Below are 23,825 nucleotides of genomic sequence, written 5' to 3'. Positions count from 1 at the left end.
ACACACACACGTGAGACACAGCAATACATGCAGGCGCTCATGGCGGACACAATGTACTCATAACCTCACTTCTGTAACACTTACACACACACGTGAGACACAGCAATACATGCAGGCGCTCATGGCGGACACAATGTACTCATAACCTCACTTCTGTAACACTTACACACACACGTGAGACACAGCAATACATGCAGGCGCTCATGGCGGACACAATGTACTCATAACCTCACTTCTGTAACACTTACACACACACGTGAGACACAGCTACACATGCAGGCGCTCATGGCAGACACAATGTACTCATAACCTCACTTCTGTAACACTTACACACACACGTGAGACACAGCTATACATGCAGGCGCTCATGGCAGACACAATGTACTCATAACCTCACTTCTGTAACACTTACACACACACGTGAGACACAGCAATACATGCAGGCGCTCATGGAAGACACAATGTACCCATAACCTCACTTCTGTAACACTTACACACACACGTGAGACACAGCTATACATGCAGGCGCTCATGGCAGACACAATGTACTCATAACCTCACTTCTGTAACACTTACACACACACGTGAGACACAGCAATACATGCAGGCGCTCATGGCAGACACAATGTACTCATAACGTCACTTCTGTAACCCTTACACACACACGTGAGACACAGCAATACATGCAGGCGCTCATGGCAGACACAATGTACCCATAACCTCACTTCTGTAACACTTACACACACACGTGAGACACAGCAATACATGCAGGCGCTCATGGCAGACACAATGTACCCATAACCTCACTTCTGTAACACTTACACACACACACACACGTGAGACACAGCTATACATACAGGCGCTCATGGCAGACACAATGTACCCATAACCTCACTTCTGTAACACTTACACACACACGTGAGACACAGCTATACATGCAGGCGCTCATGGCAGACACAATGTACTCATAACCTCACTTCTGTAACACTTACACACACACACACACACACAAACACAAACACACACACGTGAGACACAGCTACACATGCAGGCGCTCATGGCAGACACAATGTACTCATAACCTCACTTCTGTAACACTTACACACACACGTGAGACACAGCTATACATGCAGGCGCTCATGGCAGACACAATGTACTCATAACCTCACTTCTGTAACACTTACACACACACGTGAGACACAGCTATACATGCAGGCGCTCATGGCAGACACAATGTACCCATAACCTCACTTCTGTAACACTTACACACACACATGAGACACAGCAATACATGCAGGCGCTCATGGCAGACACAATGTAGTCATAGCCTCACTTCTGTAACACTTACACACACACACACACACACACACACACACACACGTGAGACACAGCTACACATTAATGCGCTCATGGCAGACACAATGTACTCATAACCTCACTTCTGTAATACTTACACACACACGTGAGACACAGCTATACATGCAGGTGCTCATGGCAGACACAATGTACTCATAACCTCACTTCTGTAACACTTACACACACACACACACACACACACAATCACACACACGTGAGACACAGCAATACATGCAGGCGCTCATGGCAGACACAATGTACTCATAACCTCACTTCTGTAACACTTACACACACACACACACACACACACACACACACACACACACACACACACACACACACACACACACACACACACACACACACGTGAGACACAGCAATACATGCAGGCGCTCATGGCAGACAAAATGTACCCATAACCTCACTTCTGTAACACTTACACACACACACACACACACACACACACACACACACGTGAGACACAGCAATACATGCAGGCGCTCATGGCAGACACAATGTACTCATAACCTCACTTCTGTAACACTTACACACACACGTGAGACACAGCAAGACATGCAGGCGCTCATGGCAGACACAATGTACTCATAACCTCACTTCTGTAACACACACACACACACACGTGAGACACAGCTATACATGCAGGCGCTCATGGCAGACACAATGTACCCATAACCTCACTTCTGTAACACTTACACACACACGTGAGACACAGCAATACATGCAGGCGCTCATGGCAGACACAATGTACCCATAACCTCACTTCTGTAACACTTACACACACACACACACGTGAGACACAGCTATACATGCAGGCGCTCATGGCAGACACAATGTACTCATAACCTCACTTCTGTAACACTTACATACACACGTGAGACACAGCTATACATGCAGGCGCTCATGGCAGACACAATGTACTCATAACCTCACTTCTGTAACACTTACACACACACGTGAGACACAGCAATACATGCAGGCGCTCATGGCGGACACAATGTACTCATAACCTCACTTCTGTAACACTTACACACACACGTGAGACACAGCAATACATGCAGGCGCTCATGGCGGACACAATGTACTCATAACCTCACTTCTGTAACACACACACACACGTGAGACACAGCAATACATGCAGGCGCTCATGGCAGACACAATGTACTCATAACCTCACTTCTGTAACACTTACACACACACGTGAGACACAGCTACACATGCAGGCGCTCATGGCAGACACAATGTACTCATAACCTCACTTCTGTAACACTTACACACACACGTGAGACACAGCTATACATGCAGGCGCTCATGGCAGACACAATGTACTCATAACCTCACTTCTGTAACACTTACACACACACGTGAGACACAGCAATACATGCAGGCGCTCATGGAAGACACAATGTACCCATAACCTCACTTCTGTAACACTTACACACACACGTGAGACACAGCTATACATGCAGGCGCTCATGGCAGACACAATGTACTCATAACCTCACTTCTGTAACACTTACACACACACGTGAGACACAGCAATACATGCAGGCGCTCATGGCAGACACAATGTACTCATAACGTCACGTCTGTAACCCTTACACACACACGTGAGACACAGCAATACATGCAGGCGCTCATGGCAGACACAATGTACCCATAACCTCACTTCTGTAACACTTACACACACACGTGAGACACAGCAATACATGCAGGCGCTCATGGCAGACACAATGTACCCATAACCTCACTTCTGTAACACTTACACACACACACACACGTGAGACACAGCTATACATGCAGGCGCTCATGGCAGACACAATGTACCCATAACCTCACTTCTGTAACACTTACACACACACGTGAGACACAGCTATACATGCAGGCTCTCATGGCAGACACAATGTACTCATAACCTCACTTCTGTAACACTTACACACACACACACACACACACACACACACACACACACAAACACACACACACACACACGTGAGACACAGCTACACATGCAGGCGCTCATGGCAGACACAATGTACTCATAACCTCACTTCTGTAACACTTACACACACACGTGAGACACAGCTATACATGCAGGCGCTCATGGCAGACACAATGTACTCATAACCTCACTTCTGTAACACTTACACACACACGTGAGAAACAGCTATACATGCAGGCGCTCATGGCAGACACAATGTACCCATAACCTCACTTCTGTAACACTTACACACACACATGAGACACAGCAATACATGCAGGCGCTCATGGCAGACACAATGTACTCATAGCCTCACTTCTGTAACACTTACACACACACACACACACACACACACACACACACACACGTGAGACACAGCTACACATTAATGCGCTCATGGCAGACACAATGTACTCATAACCTCACTTCTGTAATACTTACACACACACGTGAGACACAGCAATACATGCAGGCGCTCATGGCAGACACAATGTACTCATAACCTCACTTCTGTAACACTTACACACACATGTGAGACACAGCTACACATGCAGGCGCTCATGGCAGACACAATGTACTCATAACCTCACTTCTGTAACACACACACACACACACACACGTGAGACACAGCTATACATGCAGGCGCTCATGGCAGACACAATGTACTCATAACCTCACTTCTGTAACACTTACACACACACGTGAGACACAGCTATACATGCAGGCGCTCATGGCAGACACAATGTACTCATAACCTCACTTCTGTAACACTTACACACACACGTGAGACACAGCAATACATGCAGGCGCTCATGGCGGACACAATGTACTCATAACCTCACTTCTGTAACACTTACACACACACGTGAGACACAGCAATACATGCAGGCGCTCATGGCGGACACAATGTACTCATAACCTCACTTCTGTAACACTTACACACACACGTGAGACACAGCAATACATGCAGGCGCTCATGGCGGACACAATGTACTCATAACCTCACTTCTGTAACACACACACACACACACGTGAGACACAGCAATACATGCAGGCGCTCATGGCAGACACAATGTACTCATAACCTCACTTCTGTAACACTTACACACACACGTGAGACACAGCTACACATGCAGGCGCTCATGGCAGACACAATGTACTCATAACCTCACTTCTGTAACACTTACACACACACGTGAGACACAGCTATACATGCAGGCGCTCATGGCAGACACAATGTACTCATAACCTCACTTCTGTAACACTTACACACACACGTGAGACACAGCAATACATGCAGGCGCTCATGGAAGACACAATGTACCCATAACCTCACTTCTGTAACACTTACACACACACGTGAGACACAGCTATACATGCAGGCGCTCATGGCAGACACAATGTACTCATAACCTCACTTCTGTAACACTTACACACACACGTGAGACACAGCAATACATGCAGGCGCTCATGGCAGACACAATGTACTCATAACGTCACGTCTGTAACCCTTACACACACACGTGAGACACAGCAATACATGCAGGCGCTCATGGCAGACACAATGTACTCATAACCTCACTTCTGTAACACTTACACACACACGTGAGACACAGCAATACATGCAGGCGCTCATGGCAGACACAATGTACCCATAACCTCACTTCTGTAACACTTACACACACACACACACACGTGAGACACAGCTATACATGCAGGCGCTCATGGCAGACACAATGTACCCATAACCTCACTTCTGTAACACTTACACACACACACACACACACACACACACACACACACGTGAGACACAGCTACACATGCAGGCGCTCATGGCAGACACAATGTACTCATAACCTCACTTCTGTAACACTTACACACACACACACACACACACACACACACACACACGTGAGACACAGCTACACATGCAGGCGCTCATGGCAGACACAATGTACTCATAACCTCACTTCTGTAACACTTACACACACACGTGAGACACAGCTATACATGCAGGCACTCATGGCAGACACAATGTACTCATAACCTCACTTCTGTAACACTTACACACACACGTGAGACACAGCAATACATGCAGGCGCTCATGGCGGACACAATGTACTCATAACCTCACTTCTGTAACACTTACACACACACGTGAGACACAGCAATACATGCAGGCGCTCATGGCGGACACAATGTACTCATAACCTCACTTCTGTAACACTTACACACACACGTGAGACACAGCAATACATGCAGGCGCTCATGGCGGACACAATGTACTCATAACCTCACTTCTGTAACACTTACACACACACGTGAGACACAGCAATACATGCAGGCGCTCATGGCGGACACAATGTACTCATAACCTCACTTCTGTAACACACACACACACACGTGAGACACAGCAATACATGCAGGCGCTCATGGCAGACACAATGTACTCATAACCTCACTTCTGTAACACTTACACACACACGTGAGACACAGCTACACATGCAGGCGCTCATGGCAGACACAATGTACTCATAACCTCACTTCTGTAACACTTACACACACACGTGAGACACAGCTATACATGCAGGCGCTCATGGCAGACACAATGTACTCATAACCTCACTTCTGTAACACTTACACACACACGTGAGACACAGCAATACATGCAGGCGCTCATGGAAGACACAATGTACCCATAACCTCACTTCTGTAACACTTACACACACACGTGAGACACAGCTATACATGCAGGCGCTCATGGCAGACACAATGTACTCATAACCTCACTTCTGTAACACTTACACACACACGTGAGACACAGCAATACATGCAGGCGCTCATGGCAGACACAATGTACTCATAACGTCACGTCTGTAACCCTTACACACACACGTGAGACACAGCAATACATGCAGGCGCTCATGGCAGACACAATGTACCCATAACCTCACTTCTGTAACACTTACACACACACGTGAGACACAGCAATACATGCAGGCGCTCATGGCAGACACAATGTACCCATAACCTCACTTCTGTAACACTTACACACACACACACACGTGAGACACAGCTATACATGCAGGCGCTCATGGCAGACACAATGTACCCATAACCTCACTTCTGTAACACTTACACACACACGTGAGACACAGCTATACATGCAGGCGCTCATGGCAGACACAATGTACTCATAACCTCACTTCTGTAACACTTACACACACACACACACACACACACACACACACACGTGAGACACAGCTACACATGCAGGCGCTCATGGCAGACACAATGTACTCATAACCTCACTTCTGTAACACTTACACACACACGTGAGACACAGCTATACATGCAGGCGCTCATGGCAGACACAATGTACTCATAACCTCACTTCTGTAACACTTACACACACACACGTGAGACACAGCTATACATGCAGGCGCTCATGGCAGACACAATGTACCCATAACCTCACTTCTGTAACACTTACACACACACATGAGACACAGCAATACATGCAGGCGCTCATGGCAGACACAATGTACTCATAGCCTCACTTCTGTAACACTTACACACACACACACACACACACACACACACACACACACACACACACACACACGTGAGACACAGCTACACATGCAGGCGCTCATGGCAGACACAATGTACTCATAACCTCACTTCTGTAACACTTACACACACACATGAGACACAGCAATACATGCAGGCGCTCATGGCAGACACAATGTACTCATAGCCTCACTTCTGTAACACTTACACACACACGTGAGACACAGCAATACATGCAGGCGCTCATGGCAGACACAATGTACTCATAACCTCACTTCTGTAACACTTACACACACACACACACACACACACACACACACACGTGAGACACAGCTACACATGCAGGCGCTCATGGCAGACACAATGTACTCATAACCTCACTTCTGTAACACTTACACACACACACACACACACGTGAGACACAGCTAAACATGCAGGCGCTCATGGCAGACACAATGTACCCATAACCTCACTTCTGTAACACTTACACACACACGTGAGACACAGCAATACATGCAGGCGCTCATGGCAGACACAATGTACTCATAACCTCAATTCGGTAACACTTACACACACACACATGAGACACAGCAATACATGCAGGCGCTCATGGCGGACACAATGTACCCATAACCTCACTTCTGTAACACTTACACACACACGTGAGACACAGCAATACATGCAGGCGCTCATGGCAGACACAATGTACTCATAACCTCAATTCTGTAACACTTACACACACACACATGAGACACAGCAATACATGCAGGCGCTCATGGCGGACACAATGTACTCATAACCTCACTTCTGTAACACTTACACACACACACACACACACACACACGTGAGACACAGCTAAACATGCAGGCGCTCATGGCAGACACAATGTACCCATAACCTCACTTCTGTAACACTTACACACACACACGTGAGACACAGCTATACATGCAGGCGCTCATGGCAGACACAATGTACCCATAACCTCACTTCTGTAACACTTACACACACACGTGAGACACAGCAATACATACAGGCGCTCATGGCAGACACAATGTACTCATAACCTCACTTCTGTAACACTTACACACACACGTGAGACACAGCAATACATGCAGGCGCTCATGGCAGACACAATGTACCCATAACCTCACTTCTGTAACACTTACACACACACACACACACACACACACACACACACACACACACGAGACACAGCAATACATGCAGGCGCTCATGGCAGACACAATGTACTCATAACCTCACTTCTGTAACACTTACACACACACACACACACACACACACACACACACACACACACACACACACATGAGACACAGCAATACATGCAGGCGCTCATGGCAGACACAATGTACCCATAACCTCACTTCTGTAACACTTACACACACACACACACACACACACACACACACACACACACACACACACACACACACACACACACACACACACACACACACACACACACACACACACACACACATGAGACACAGCAATACATGCAGGCGCTCATGGCAGACACAATGTACTCATAACCTCAATTCTGTAACACTTACACACACACACATGAGACACAGCAATACATGCAGGCGCTCATGGCGGACACAATGTACTCATAACCTCACTTCTGTAACACTTACACACACACACATGAGACACAGCAATACATGCAGGCGCTCATGGCGGACACAATGTACTCATAACCTCACTTCTGTAACACTTACACACACACACACACACACACACGTGAGACACAGCTAAACATGCAGGCGCTCATGGCAGACACAATGTACCCATAACCTCACTTCTGTAACACTTACACACACACACGTGAGACACAGCTATACATGCAGGCGCTCATGGCAGACACAATGTACCCATAACCTCACTTCTGTAACACTTACACACACACGTGAGACACAGCAATACATACAGGCGCTCATGGCAGACACAATGTACTCATAACCTCACTTCTGTAACACTTACACACACACGTGAGACACAGCAATACATGCAGGCGCTCATGGCAGACACAATGTACCCATAACCTCACTTCTGTAACACTTACACACACACACACACACACACACACACACACACACACACACACACACGAGACACAGCAATACATGCAGGCGCTCATGGCAGACACAATGTACTCATAACCTCACTTCTGTAACACTTACACACACACACACACACACACACACACACACACACACACACACACACACACACACACACACACACACACACACACACACACATGAGACACAGCAATACATGCAGGCGCTCATGGCAGAAACAATGTACACATAACCTCACTTCTGTAACACTTACACACACACACACACAGACACACACACACACACACACACACACACACACACACACACACACACACACACACACACACACACGAGACACAGCAATACATGCAGGCGCTCATGGCAGACACAATGTACTCATAACCTCACTTCTGTAACACTTACACACACACACACACACACACACACACACACACACACACACACATGAGACACAGCAATACATGCAGGCGCTCATGGCAGACACAATGTACTCATAACCTCACTTCTGTAACACTTACACACACACGTGAGACACAGCTATACATTAATGCGCTCATGGCAGACACAATGTACTCATAACCTCACTTCTGTAATACTTACACACACACGTGAGACACAGCTATACATGCAGGTGCTCATGGCAGACACAATGTACTCATAACCTCACTTCTGTAACACTTACACACACACACACACACACACACACACACACACACACACACACACACGTGAGACACAGCAATACATGCAGGCGCTCATGGCAGACACAATGTACTCATAACCTCACTTCTGTAACACTTACACACACACACGTGAGACACAGCAATACATGCAGGCGCTCATGGCAGACACAATGTACTCATAACCTCACTTCTGTAACACTTACACACACACGTGAGACACAGCTATACATGCAGGCGCTCATGGCAGACACAATGTACCCATAACCTCACTTCTGTAACACTTACACACACACGTGAGACACAGCTATACATGCAGGCGCTCATGGCAGACACAATGTACTCATAACCTCACTTCTGTAACACTTACACACACACGTGAGACACAGCTATACATGCAGGCGCTCATGGCAGACACAATGTACTCATAACCTCACTTCTGTAACACTTACACACACACGTGAGACACAGCTATACATGCAGGCGCTCATGGCAGACACAATGTACTCATAACCTCACTTCTGTAACACTTACACACACACGTGAGACACAGCTACACATGCAGGCGCTCATGGCAGACACAATGTACCCATAACCTCACTTCTGTAACACTTACACACACACACGTGTGACACAGCAATACATGCAGGCGCTCATGGCGGACACAATGTACTCATAACCTCACTTCTGTAACACTTACACACACACGTGAGACACAGCAATACATGCAGGCGCTCATGGCGGACACAATGTACTCATAACCTCACTTCTGTAACACTTACACACACACGTGAGACACAGCAATACATGCAGGCGCTCATGGCAGACACAATGTACTCATAGCCTCACTTCTGTAACACTTACACACACACACACACACGTGAGACACAGCAATACATGCAGGCGCTCATGGCAGACACAATGTACCCATAACCTCACTTCTGTAACACTTACACACACACGTGAGACACAGCAATACATGCAGGCGCTCACGGCAGACACAATGTACTCATAACCTCACTTCTGTAACACTTACACACGTGAGACACAGCAATACATGCAGGCGCTCATGGCAGACACAATGTACTCATAACCTCACTTCTGTAACACTTACACACACACGTGAGACACAGCTACACATGCAGGCGCTCATGGCAGACACAATGTACTCATAACCTCACTTCTGTAACACTTACACACACACGTGAGACACAGCAATACATGCAGGCGCTCATGGCGGACACAATGTACTCATAACGTCACTTCTGTAACACTTACACACACACGTGCGACACAGCTATACATGCAGGCGCTCATGGCAGACACAATGTACCCATAACCTCACTTCTGTAACACTTACACACACACGTGAGACACAGCGATACATGCAGGCGCTCATGGCAGACACAATGTACACATAACCTCACTTCTGTAACACTTACACACACACGTGAGACACAGCGATACATGCAGGCGCTCATGGCAGACACAATGTACCCATAACCTCACTTCTGTAACACTTACACACACACACACGTGAGACACAGCAATACATGCAGGCGCTCATGGCGGACACAATGTACTCATAACCTCACTTCTGTAACACTTACACACACACACACACACGTGAGACACAGCAATACATGCAGGCGCTCATGGCGGACACAATGTACTCATAACCTCACTTCTGTAACACTTACACACACACGTGAGACACAGCAATACATGCAGGCGCTCATGGCAGACACAATGTACTCATAACCTCACTTCTGTAACACTTACACACACACGTGAGACACAGCAATACATGCAGGCGCTCATGGCAGACACAATGTACTCATAACCTCACTTCTGTAACACTTACACACAAGTGAGACACAGCTAAACATGCAGGCGGTCATGGCAGACACAATGTACTCATAACCTCACTTCTGTAACACTTACACACACACGTGAGACACAGCAATACATGCAGGCGCTCATGGCGGACACAATGTACTCATAACCTCACTTCTGTAACACTTACACACACACACACACGTGAGACACAGCTATACATGCAGGCGCTCATGGCAGACACAATGTACTCATAACCTCACTTCTGTAACACTTACACACACACGTGAGACACAGCAATACATGCAGGCGCTCATGGCAGACACAATGTACCCATAACCTCACTTCTGTAACACTTACACACACACGTGAGACACAGCAATACATGCAGGCGCTCATGGCGGACACAATGTACTCATAACCTCACTTCTGTAACACTTACACACACACGTGAGACACAGCAATACATGCAGGCGCTCATGGCAGACACAATGTACTCATAACCTCACTTCTGTAACACTTACACACACACGTGAGACACAGCAATACATGCAGGCGCTCATGGCAGACACAATGTACTCATAGCCTCACTTCTGTAATACTTACACACACACGTGAGACACAGCAATACATGCAGGCGCTCATGGCAGACACAATGTACTCATAGCCTCACTTCTGTAACACTTACACACACACACACACACACACACACGTGAGACACAGCAATACATTAATGCGCTCATGGCAGACACAATGTACCCATAACCTCACTTCTGTAACACTTACTGTACACACACACGTGAGACACAGCGATACATGCAGGCGCTCATGGCAGACACAATGTGACTAAACATGAACATCTTAATCCTAAATTTAAGTGAAATATTAATATCGGTCTCTTAGTAGCTGCTAGACCTGACGTGTCCGTAATCATCATGTGCGATTCGGTTCCACAGATACACACATGTAACTTTTAGCATGTTCAGCAGAGGACGTCACGTGATATTCTCATTTTTAATAAAGTCACTCATGTTGAATACTTTCTTAGCCACACTTCTTGAACCTTGCAGAGCCCTGCAGAGACTGCATTTGAACCTTGCAGAGCCCTGCAGAGACTGCCTTTGAAGCTTGCAGAGCCCTGCAGAGACTGCCTTTGAACCTTGCAGAGCCCTGCAGAGACTGCCTTTGAAGCTTGCAGAGCCCTGCAGAGACTGCCTTTGAACCTTGCAGAGCCCTGCAGAGACTGCCTTTGAACCTTGCAGAGCCCTGCAGAGACTGCCTTTGAACCTTGCAGAGCCCTGCAGAGACTGCCTTTGAACCTTGAAGAGCCCTGCAGAGACTGCCTTTGAACCTTGCAGAGCCCTGCAGAGACTGCCTTTGAACCTTGCAGAACCCTGCAGAGACTGCCTTTGAACCTTGCAGAACCCTGCAGAGACTGCCTTTGAACCTTGCAGAGCCCTGCAGAGACTGCCTTTGAACCTTGCAGAGCCCTGCAGAGACTGCCTTTGAACCTTGCAGAGCCCTGCAGAGACTGCCTTTGAACCTTGCAGAACCCTGCAGAGACTGCCTTTGAACCTTGCAGAGCCCTGCAGAGACTGCCTTTGAACCTTGCAGAACCCTGCAGAGACTGCCTTTGAACCTTGCAGAATCCTGCAGAGACTGCCTTTGAACCTTGCAGAGCCCTGCAGAGACTGCCTTTGAACCTTGCAGAGCCCTGCAGAGACTGCCTTTGAACCTTGCAGAGCCCTGCAGAGACTGCCTTTGAACCTTGCAGAACCCTGCAGAGACTGCCTTTGAACCTTGCAGAGCCCTGCAGAGACTGCCTTTGAACCTTGCAGAACCCTGCAGAGACTGCCTTTGAACCTTGCAGAACCCTGCAGAGACTGCCTTTGAACCTTGCAGAGCCCTGCAGAGACTGCCTTTGAACCTTGCAGAGCCCTGCAGAGACTGCCTTTGAACCTTGCAGAGCCCTGCAGAGACTGCCTTTGAACCTTGCAGAACCCTGCAGAGACTGCCTTTGAACCTTGCAGAGCCCTGCAGAGACTGCCTTTGAACCTTGCAGAGCCCTGCAGAGACTGCCTTTGAACCTTGCAGAGCCTTGCAGAGACTGCCTTTGAAGCTTGCAGAGCCCTGCAGAGACTGCCTTTGAACCTTGCAGAGCCCTGCAGAGACTGCCTTTGAAGCTTGCAGAGCCCTGCAGAGACTGCCTTTGAACCTTGCAGAGCCCTGCAGAGACTGCCTTTGAACCTTGCAGAGCCCTGCAGAGACTGCCTTTGAACCTTGCAGAGCCCTGCAGAGACTGCCTTTGAACCTTGAAGAGCCCTGCAGAGACTGCCTTTGAACCTTGCAGAGCCCTGCAGAGACTGCCTTTGAACCTTGCAGAACCCTGCAGAGACTGCCTTTGAACCTTGCAGAACCCTGCAGAGACTGCCTTTGAACCTTGCAGAGCCCTGCAGAGACTGCCTTTGAACCTTGCAGAGCCCTGCAGAGACTGCCTTTGAACCTTGCAGAGCCCTGCAGAGACTGCCTTTGAACCTTGCAGAACCCTGCAGAGACTGCCTTTGAACCTTGCAGAGCCCTGCAGAGACTGCCTTTGAACCTTGCAGAACCCTGCAGAGACTGCCTTTGAACCTTGCAGAATCCTGCAGAGACTGCCTTTGAACCTTGCAGAGCCCTGCAGAGACTGCCTTTGAACCTTGCAGAGCCCTGCAGAGACTGCCTTTGAACCTTGCAGAGCCCTGCAGAGACTGCCTTTGAACCTTGCAGAACCCTGCAGAGACTGCCTTTGAACCTTGCAGAGCCCTGCAGAGACTGCCTTTGAACCTTGCAGAACCCTGCAGAGACTGCCTTTGAACCTTGCAGAACCCTGCAGAGACTGCCTTTGAACCTTGCAGAGCCCTGCAGAGACTGCCTTTGAACCTTGCAGAGCCCTGCAGAGACTGCCTTTGAACCTTGCAGAGCCCTGCAGAGACTGCCTTTGAACCTTGCAGAGCCCTGCAGAGACTGCCTTTGAACCTTGCAGAGCCCTGCAGAGACTGCCTTTGAAGCTTGCTCTGAGGAGACCATGTTTACAGAAAGTTGTCACAGGGGTCATATGTTACACCCAGGTCTCCAGACACTGCCCACATCTCGACTCAATCTGCCATATACAACCCACCTGGCCCATTTAATAGAACCCCTAATTAAGCTCTCTTTCAAGCGCATCACAAACCTGGAAAAAGTCCTGACATGTTACAACCCCAACAGATGTTATTTTAAAATAAAACTCCAATCACATTAACCCCTGGTGCACCAGATGGATTAAAATATTAATATCTCAGGACATTATCATGATCGGGTCTATTTATCAATGTCTCTCCGCTTCAAAACTGGGGCAAAATTTAAAATAAAACCTAAATGGTGCAACAGCCCGCGACAAAGTGTGAAACCAAAGGACTGGCACGTCCTTATTTCCTGCACGGGATCCAAGACAGACGGCGTGCTCTCCGCGGAGATTCATACATTACTAAACCCTCTGGCTCCGGCCCACAGTGCAACAGCACAAACCGTTCCCAGACTGCTGCAGGGCGAAGACCAGAGAGGTTGGTGCCGGCACACAGGAAGCTGGAGCCAGAAATAATATTATTATTTAGCAGTTCCCCGTTTAAGGATCACAAATTACGTCTCAAATAAAAATGGCGGCCTCCAGACTTCAGCGGACATCTCAGTGATCCGACTGCAAATATAGTTCTGCGCAGCAGCGGAAGCGCGTAAATCTATGTCAAACCCCCTATGGCAGGAGGGGCCGCCTCCAGTCCCCAAGGGCGACCACCCGGCCAGGTTTTAAGGCTATCCCTGCTTCTGCCAGGTGTCTCATTCAGTGGCCCAGTCGTTGACTGCACCACCTTTGCTGAAGCAGGGATATCGCTGAAACCTGACCTGGTGGTGGTGGCCCTCGAGGACTGGAGGTGGCCCCTCCTGCGGTAAGGTTACATTTATAAAAGGAGCGGGCAGCCTTTAGTAGAAGAAGACAGATTTCGGAAGCCAAAAGCATGAGACATGGACAACATCAATACGCTCTGACTGTGACATCACATGCACTCCAGGGAGGTTACTGCCCCAACCTTTCCACAGCGGGAATTTAAAATGGCCGTCGACAGTCACAAACATTAACGATGTTTACTGCCAGAAGGGGCCGCCAGCACATTGCGATGGCAGAGCGGTGCCTTGCCGCCCCCCCCCCCCCCCCCCCCCCCCCCCCCCCCAGCAGCAAAAGGGTTAAAAGCAAGCTCTTCCTATGTTCCATACCGCATGTATCCAATGTATGTACAGTATAACACAGAGACCCCCCTATCATAGCGATAGAGAACGCATTGATTACAGATCAAACTGAGAACTCCAGCCAGGCTCGGCAACAATGATTGGGGTACGTGGGGGGCGCTACTCTGAGGTTCAGTGACCAGATTGACACGTGGCAGCAGTGTCCCTACCTGCGTGACCTTCTCCGTGACGTTGTGAGTTCTGTCCTTCAGCTTGCTGGGCGCGATGAGCTCCTTCTCGTTGGGAGGAGAGCTGAGGAAGGGGTCGCCCTTGAAGTCCACAAAGTTGAGGGTGATCTGGGGGATCTTACTGATGGTTCTGTACCTCATGAGGTCCGAGTCAGACGTGGAGTTCAGGAGATTCGCTCGGACGTTGTTCATGGCGCCTGGGGAACAAGGGGACATCCAGACACAGTTTAGAGGCCTGAGAGAGGTTTTTACGGGAAACAATCACAGGGCAGTTTTGGGGGAGGCAGGGTCGGGGGCCTGTGGGAGGCAGGGTCGGGGGCCTGTGGGAGGCAGGGTTGGGGGCCTGTGGGAGGCAGAGTTGGGGGTCTGTGGGAGGCAGGGTTGGGGAGCGGTGGGAGGCACAGTTGGGGGCCTGTGGGAGGCAGGGTTGGGGGCCTGTGGGAGGCAGGGTTGGGGGCCTCTGGGAGGCAGGGTTGGGGGCCTGTGGGAGGCAGAGTTGGGGGCCTGTGGGAGGCAGGGTTGGGGGCCTGTGGGAGGCAGGGTTGGGGGCCTGTGGGAGGCAGGGTTGGGGGCCTGTGGGAGGCAGGGTTGGGGGCCTGTGGGAGGCAGGGTTGGGGCCTGTGGGAGGCAGGGTTGGGGGCCTGTGGGAGGCAGGGTTGGAGAGCTGTGGTAGGTGGGGTTGGGGGCCTGTGGGAGGCATGGGATGGGGGTCTGTGGAAGGCAGGGTTGGGGGCCTGTGGGAGGCAGGGTTGGGGGCCTGAGCGAGGCAGGGTTGGGGGCCTGTGGGAGGCAGTGTTGGAGGCCTGTGGGAGGCACGGGGTGGGAGGCACGGGACGGGGGCCTGTGGGAGGCAGGGTTGGGGGCCTGTGGGAGGAAGGGTTAAGGGCCCGTGGGAGGCAGGGTTGGGGGCCTGTGGGAGGCAGGGTTGGGGGCCTGTGGGAGGCAGGGTTGGGGAGCTGTGGGAGGCAGGGTTGGGGAGCTGTGGGAGGCAGGGTTGGGGGCCTGTGGGAGGCAGGGTTGGGGGCCTGTGGGAGGCAGGGTTGGGGAGCTGTGGGAGGCAGGGTTGGGGGCCTGTGGGAGGCAGGGTTGGGGGCCTGTGGGAGGCAGGGTTGGGGGTCTGTGGGAGGCAGGGTTGGGGAGCTGTGGGAGGCAGGGTCGGGGGTCTGTGGGAGGCAGGGTTGGGGGCCTGTGGGAGGCAGGGTTGGGGAGCTGTGGGAGGCAGGGTTGGGGGCCTGTGGGAGGCAGGGTTGGGGGCCTGTGGGAGGCAGGGTTGGGGGTCTCTGGGAGGCAGGGTTGGGGGCCTGTGGGAGGCAGGGTTGGGGGCCTGTGGGAGGCAGGGTTGGGGGATGGTGGGAGGCAGGGTTGGGGGCCTGTGGGAGGCAGGGTTGGGGAGCTGTGGGAGGCAGGGTTGGGGAGCTGTGGGAGGCAGGGTTGGGGGCCTGTGGGAGGCAGGGTTGGGGGCCTGTGGGAGGCAGGGTTGGGGGCCTGTGGGAGGCAGGGTTGGGGAGCTGTGGGAGGCAGGGTTGGGGGCCTGTGGAAGGCAGGGTTGGGGAGCTGTGGGAGGCAGGGTTGGGGGCCTGTGGGAGGCAGTGTTGGAGGCCTGTGGGAGGCAGGGTCGGAGGACTGTGGGAGGCAGGGTTGGGGGCCTATTGGAGGCACGGGATGGGGGCCTGTGGGAGGCAGGGTTGGGGGCCTGTGGGAGGCAGGGTTGGGGGCCTGTGGGAGGCAGGGTTGGGTGCCTGTGGGAGGCAGGGTTGGGGGCCTGTGGGAGGCAGGGTTGGGGGGCAGTGGGAGGCAGGGTTGGGGAGCTGTGGGAGGCAGGGTTGGGGAGCTGTGGGAGGCAAGGTTGGGGGCCTGTGGGAGGCAGGGTTGGGGGCCTGTGGGAGGCAGGGTTGGGGGTCTGTGGGAGGCAGGGTTGGGGGCCTGTGGGAGGCAGGGTTCGGGAGCTGTGGGAGGCAGGGTCGGGGGTCTGTGGGAGGCAGGGTTGGGGGTCTGTGGGAGGCAGGGTTGTGGGTCTGTGGGAGGCAGGGTTGGGGGCCTGTGGGAGGCAGGGTTGGGGGCCTGTGGGAGGCAGGGTTGGGGGTCTGTGGGAGGCAGGGTTGGGGGCCTGTGGGAGGCAGGGTCGGGGGCCTGTGGGAGGCAGGGTTGGAGGCCTGTGGGTGGCAGGGTTGGGGGCCTGTGGGAGGCAGGGTTCGGGAGCTGTGGGAGGCAGGGTTGGGGGCCTGTGGGAGGCAGGGTTGGGGGCCTGCGGGAGGCAGGGTTGGGGGCCTGTGGGAGGCAGGGTAGGGGGCCTGTGGGAGGCACGGGATGGGGGACTGTGGGAGGCAGGGTTGGGGGCCTGTGGGAGGCAGGGTTCGGGAGCTGTGGGAGGCAGGGTTGGGGCCTGTGGGAGGCAGGGTCGGGGGCCATTGGGAGGCAGGGTCGGAGGACTGTGGGAGGCAGGGTTGGGGGCCTGTGGGAGGCAGGGATGGAGGGCTGTGGGAGGCAGGGTTGGGGAGCTGTGGGAGGCAGGGTTGGGGGCCTGTGGGAGGCAGGGATGGGGGCCTGTGGGAGGCAGGGTTGGGGGCCTGTGGGAGGCAGGGTTGGGGGCCTGTGGGAGGCAGGGTTGGGGGCCTGTGGGAGGCAGGGTTGGGGGCCTGTGGGAGGCACGGGTTGGGAGCCTGTGGGAGGCAGGGTTGGGGGCCTGTGGGAGGCAGGGTTGGGGGCCTGTGGGAGGCAGGGTTGGGGGCCTGTGGGAGGCAGGGTTGGGGGCCTATGGGAGGCAGGGTTGGGGGCCTGTGGGAGGCAGGATTGGAGAGCTGTGGGAGGCGGGGTTGGGGGCCTGTGGGAGACACGGGATGGGGGTCTGTGGGAGGCAGGGTTGGGGGTCTGTCGGAGGCAGGGTTGGGGGCCTGTGGGAGGCAGGGTTGGGGAGCTGTGGGAGGCAGGGTTGGGGGTCTGTGGGAGGCAGGGTTGGGAGCCTGTGGGAGGCAGGGTTGGGGAGCTGTGGGAGGCAGGGTTGGGGGCCTGTGGGAGGCAGGGTTGGGGGCCTGTGGGAGGCAGGGTTGGGGGTCTGTGGGAGGCAGGGTTGGGGAGCTGTGGGAGGCAGGGTCGGGGGTCTGTGGGAGGCAGGGTTGGGGGCCTGTGGGAGGCAGGGTTGGGGAGCTGTGGGAGGCAGGGTTGGGGGCCTGTGGGAGGCAGGGTTGGGGGCCTGTGGGAGGCAGGGTTGGGGGTCTCTGGGAGGCAGGGTTGGGGGCCTGTGGGAGGCAGGGTTGGGGGCCTGTGGGAGGCAGGGTTGGGGGATGGTGGGAGGCAGGGTTGGGGGCCTGTGGGAGGCAGGGTTGGGGAGCTGTGGGAGGCAGGGTTGGGGAGCTGTGGGAGGCAGGGTTGGGGGCCTGTGGGAGGCAGGGTTGGGGGCCTGTGGGAGGCAGGGTTGGGGGCCTGTGGGAGGCAGGGTTGGGGAGCTGTGGGAGGCAGGGTTGGGGGCCTGTGGAAGGCAGGGTTGGGGAGCTGTGGGAGGCAGGGTTGGGGGCCTGTGGGAGGCAGTGTTGGAGGCCTGTGGGAGGCAGGGTCGGAGGACTGTGGGAGGCAGGGTTGGGGGCCTATTGGAGGCACGGGATGGGGGCCTGTGGGAGGCAGGGTTGGGGGCCTGTGGGAGGCAGGGTTGGGGGCCTGTGGGAGGCAGGGTTGGGTGCCTGTGGGAGGCAGGGTTGGGGGCCTGTGGGAGGCAGGGTTGGGGGGCAGTGGGAGGCAGGGTTGGGGAGCTGTGGGAGGCAGGGTTGGGGAGCTGTGGGAGGCAAGGTTGGGGGCCTGTGGGAGGCAGGGTTGGGGGCCTGTGGGAGGCAGGGTTGGGGGTCTGTGGGAGGCAGGGTTGGGGGCCTGTGGGAGGCAGGGTTCGGGAGCTGTGGGAGGCAGGGTCGGGGGTCTGTGGGAGGCAGGGTTGGGGGTCTGTGGGAGGCAGGGTTGTGGGTCTGTGGGAGGCAGGGTTGGGGGCCTGTGGGAGGCAGGGTTGGGGGCCTGTGGGAGGCAGGGTTGGGGGTCTGTGGGAGGCAGGGTTGGGGGCCTGTGGGAGGCAGGGTCGGGGGCCTGTGGGAGGCAGGGTTGGAGGCCTGTGGGTGGCAGGGTTGGGGGCCTGTGGGAGGCAGGGTTCGGGAGCTGTGGGAGGCAGGGTTGGGGGCCTGTGGGAGGCAGGGTTGGGGGCCTGCGGGAGGCAGGGTTGGGGGCCTGTGGGAGGCAGGGTAGGGGGCCTGTGGGAGGCACGGGATGGGGGACTGTGGGAGGCAGGGTTGGGGGCCTGTGGGAGGCAGGGTTCGGGAGCTGTGGGAGGCAGGGTTGGGGCCTGTGGGAGGCAGGGTCGGGGGCCATTGGGAGGCAGGGTCGGAGGACTGTGGGAGGCAGGGTTGGGGGCCTGTGGGAGGCAGGGATGGAGGGCTGTGGGAGGCAGGGTTGGGGAGCTGTGGGAGGCAGGGTTGGGGGCCTGTGGGAGGCAGGGATGGGGGCCTGTGGGAGGCAGGGTTGGGGGCCTGTGGGAGGCAGGGTTGGGGGCCTGTGGGAGGCAGGGTTGGGGGACTGTGGGAGGCAGGGTTGGGGGCCTGTGGGAGGCACGGGATGGGGGACTGTGGGAGGCAGTGTTGGGGGCCTGCGGGAGGCAGGGCTGGGGAGCTGTGGGAGGCAGGGTTGGGGGCCTGTGGCAGGCAGGGTTGGGGGCCTGTGGGAGGCAGGATCGGAGGACTGTGGGAGGCAGGGTCGGGGGCCTGTGCGAGGCAGGGTTGGGGGCCTGTGAGAGGCAGGGTTGGGGGCCTGTGGGAGGCAGCGTTGGGGGCCTGTGGGAGGCAGGGTTGTGGGCCTGTGGGAGGCAGGGTCGGGGGCCTGTGGGAGGCAGGGTCGGGGGCCTGTGGGAGGCAGGGTCGGGGGCCTGTGGGAGGCAGGGTCGGGGGCCTGTGGGAGGCAGGGTTGGGGGCCTGTGGGAGGCAGGGATGGGGGCCTGTGGGAGGCAGGGTTGGGGGCCTGTGGGAGGCAGGGTTGGGGGCCTGTGGGAGGCAGGGTTGGGGTTATGTGGGAGGCAGGGTTGGGGAGCTGTGGGAGGCAGGGTTGGAGAGCTGTGGTAGGCGGGGTTGGGGGCCTGTGGGAGGCATGGGATGGGGGTCTGTGGGAGGCAGGGTTGGGGGCCTGTGGGAGGCAGGGTTGGGGAGCTGTGGAAGCAGGGTTGGGGGCCTGTGGGAGGCAGCATTGGGGGCCTGTGGGAGGCAGGGTTGTGGGCCTGTGGGAGGCAGGTCGGGGTCCTGTGGGAGGCAGGGTCGGGGGCCTGTGGGAGGCAGGGTCGGGGGCCTGTGGGAGGCAGGGTCGGGGGCCTGTGGGAGGCAGGGTCGGGGGGCCTGTGGGAGGCAGGGATGGGGGCCTGTGGGAGGCAGGGTTGGGGGCCTGTGGGAGGCAGGGTTGGGGGCCTGTGGGAGGCAGGGTTGGGGAGCTGTGGGAAGAAGGGTTGGGGGCCTGTGGAGGCAGGGTTCGGGAGCTGTGGGAGGCAGGGTTGGGGGCCTGTGGGAGGCAGGGTTGGGGGCCTGTGGGAGGCAGGGTTGGGGGCCTGTGGGAGGCAGGGTCGGGGGCCTGTGGGAGGCACGGGATGGGGGACTGTGGGAGGCAGGGTCGGGGGTCTGTGGGAGGCAGGGTTGGGGGCCTGTGGGAGGCAGGGTTGGGGGCCTGTGGGAGGCAGGGTTGGGGGCCTGTGGGAGGCAGGGTCGGGGGCCTGTGGGAGGCACGGGATGGGGGACTGTGGGAGCAGGGTTGGGGGGCCTGTGGGAGGCAGGGTTCGGGAGCTGTGGGAGGCAGGGTCGGGGGCCTGTGGGAGGCAGGGTCGGAGGACTGTGGGGAGGCAGGGTTGGGGCTTGTGGGGAGGCAGGGATGGAGGGCTGTGGGAGGCAGGGTTGGGGAGCTGTGGGAGGCAGGGTTGGGGAGCTGTGGGAGGCAGGGTTGGGGGCCTGTGGGAGGCAGGGTTGGGGGCCTGTGGGAGGCAAGGTTGGGGGCCTGTGGAGGCAGAGTTGGGGGCCTGTGGGAGGCAGGGTTGGGGGTCTGTGGGGAGGCAGGGGTCAGGGGTCTGTGGGAGGCAGGGTTGGGGGGCCTGTGGGAAGCAGGGTCGGGGGCCTGTGGGAGGCACGGGATGGGGGGACTGTGGGAGGCAGGGTAGGGGCCTGTGGAGGCAGGGTTCGGGAGCTGTGGAGGCAGGGTTGGGGGCCTGTGGGAGGCAGGGTCGGGGGCCTGTGGGAGGCAGGGTCGGAGGACTGTGGGAGGCAGGGTTGGGGGCCTGTGGGAGGCAGGGATGGAGGGCTGTGGGAGGCAGGGTTGGGGGCCTGTGGGAGGCAGGGTTGGGGGCCTGTGGGAGGCAATGTTGGGGGGCCTGTGGGGGGCAGGGTTGGGGGGCCTGTGGGAGACAGGGTTGGGGGCCTGTGGGAGGCAGGGTTGGGGGCCTGTGGGAGGCAGGGTTGGGGGGCCCTGTGGGAGGCAGGGTTGGGGGCCTGTGGGAGGCAGGGTTGGGGGCCTGTGGGAGACAGGGTTGGGGGACTGTGGGAGGCACGGGTGGGGGGACTGTGGGAGGCAGGGTCGGGGGCCTGTGGGAGGCAGGGTCAGGTGTCTGTGGGAGGCAGGGTCGGGGGCCTGTGGGAGGCTAGGTCGGGGGCCTGTGGGAGGCAGGGTCGGGGGCCTGTGGGAGGCAGGGTCGGGGGGCCTGTGGGAGGCAGGGTCGGGGGCCTGTGGGAGGCAGGGATGGGGGCCTGTGTGAGGCAGGGTTGGGGGCCCTGTGGGAGGCAGGGTTGGGGGCCTGTGGGAGGCAGGGTTGGGGTTATGTGGGAGGCAGGGTTGGGGAGCTGTGGGAGGCAGGGTTGGAGAGCTGTGGTAGGCGGAATTGGGGGGCCTGTGGGAGGCATGGGATTGGGGGTCTGTGGGAGGCAGGGTTGGGGGCCTGTGGGAGGCAGGGTCGGGGGTCTGTGGGAGGCAGGGTTGGGGGCCTGTTGGGAGGGCAGGGTTCGGGAGCTGTGGGAGGCAGGGTTGGGGCCTGTGGGAGGCAGGGTTGGGGGCCTGTGGGAGGCAGGGTCGGGGGCCTGTGGGAGGCACGGGATGGGGGACTGTGGGAGGCAGGGTCGGGGGCCTGTGGGAGGCACGGGATGGGGGGACTGTGGGAGGCAGGGTTGGGGGCCTGTGGGAGGCAGGGTTCGGGAGCTGTGGAGGCAGAGTTGGGGGCCTGTGGGAGGGCAGGGTCGGGGGCCATTGGGAGGCAGGGTCGGGGGCCATTGGGAGGCAGGGTCGGAGGACTGTGGGAGGCAGGGTTGGGGTCCTGTGGGAGGCAGGGATGGAGGGCTGTGGGAGGCAGGGTTGGGGAGCTGTGGGAGGCAGGGTTGGGGGCCTGTGGGAGGCAGGGTTGGGGGCCTGTGAGAGGCAGGGTTGGGGGTCTGTGGGAGGCAGGGTTGGGGGGCCTGTGGGAGGCAGGGTTGGGGGCCTGTGGGAGGCAGGGTTGGGGGCCTGTGGTTGGCACGGGTTGGGAGCCTGTGGGAGGCAGGGTTGGGGAGCTGTGGGAGGCAGGGTTGGGGGCCTGTGGGAGGCAGGGTTGGGGGCCTGTGAGAGGCAGGGTTGGGGGCCTGTGGGAGGCAGGGTTGGGGGCCTGTGGGAGGCAGGGTTGGGGGCCTGTGGGAGGCAGGGTTGGGGGCCTGTGGTTGGCACGGGTTGGGAGCCTGTGGGAGGCAGGGTTTGGGAGCCAGGGTTGGGGGCCTGTGGGAGGCAGGGTTGGGGGCCTGTGGGAGGCAGGGTTGGGGGCCTGTGA

The 23,825-nt window shown here is 55.8% G+C and overlaps 1 protein-coding gene across 3 annotated transcripts in view; it reads right to left on the bottom strand.

The window, feature by feature from the left end:
- Positions 1-23,825, bottom strand: part of LOC142473273 (voltage-gated inwardly rectifying potassium channel KCNH2-like) — a 427,634-nt gene that overhangs the window by 235,149 nt on the left and 168,660 nt on the right. For all 3 annotated transcript variants that reach the window (XM_075580479.1, XM_075580478.1, XM_075580480.1), the window contains exon 5: positions 16,022-16,236. In XM_075580479.1, coding sequence (XP_075436594.1) covers positions 16,022-16,236 — 215 coding nt within the window. The remainder of the gene's footprint in view (positions 1-16,021; positions 16,237-23,825) is intronic.

This window comes from Ascaphus truei (assembly GCF_040206685.1).
Source record: "Ascaphus truei isolate aAscTru1 chromosome 2 unlocalized genomic scaffold, aAscTru1.hap1 SUPER_2_unloc_3, whole genome shotgun sequence".
In the NCBI taxonomy this organism is placed as follows: domain Eukaryota; kingdom Metazoa; phylum Chordata; class Amphibia; order Anura; family Ascaphidae; genus Ascaphus; species Ascaphus truei.
Note: the sequence above shows the minus strand (reverse complement) of the source record. Positions and strands in the feature narration are given on the sequence as shown.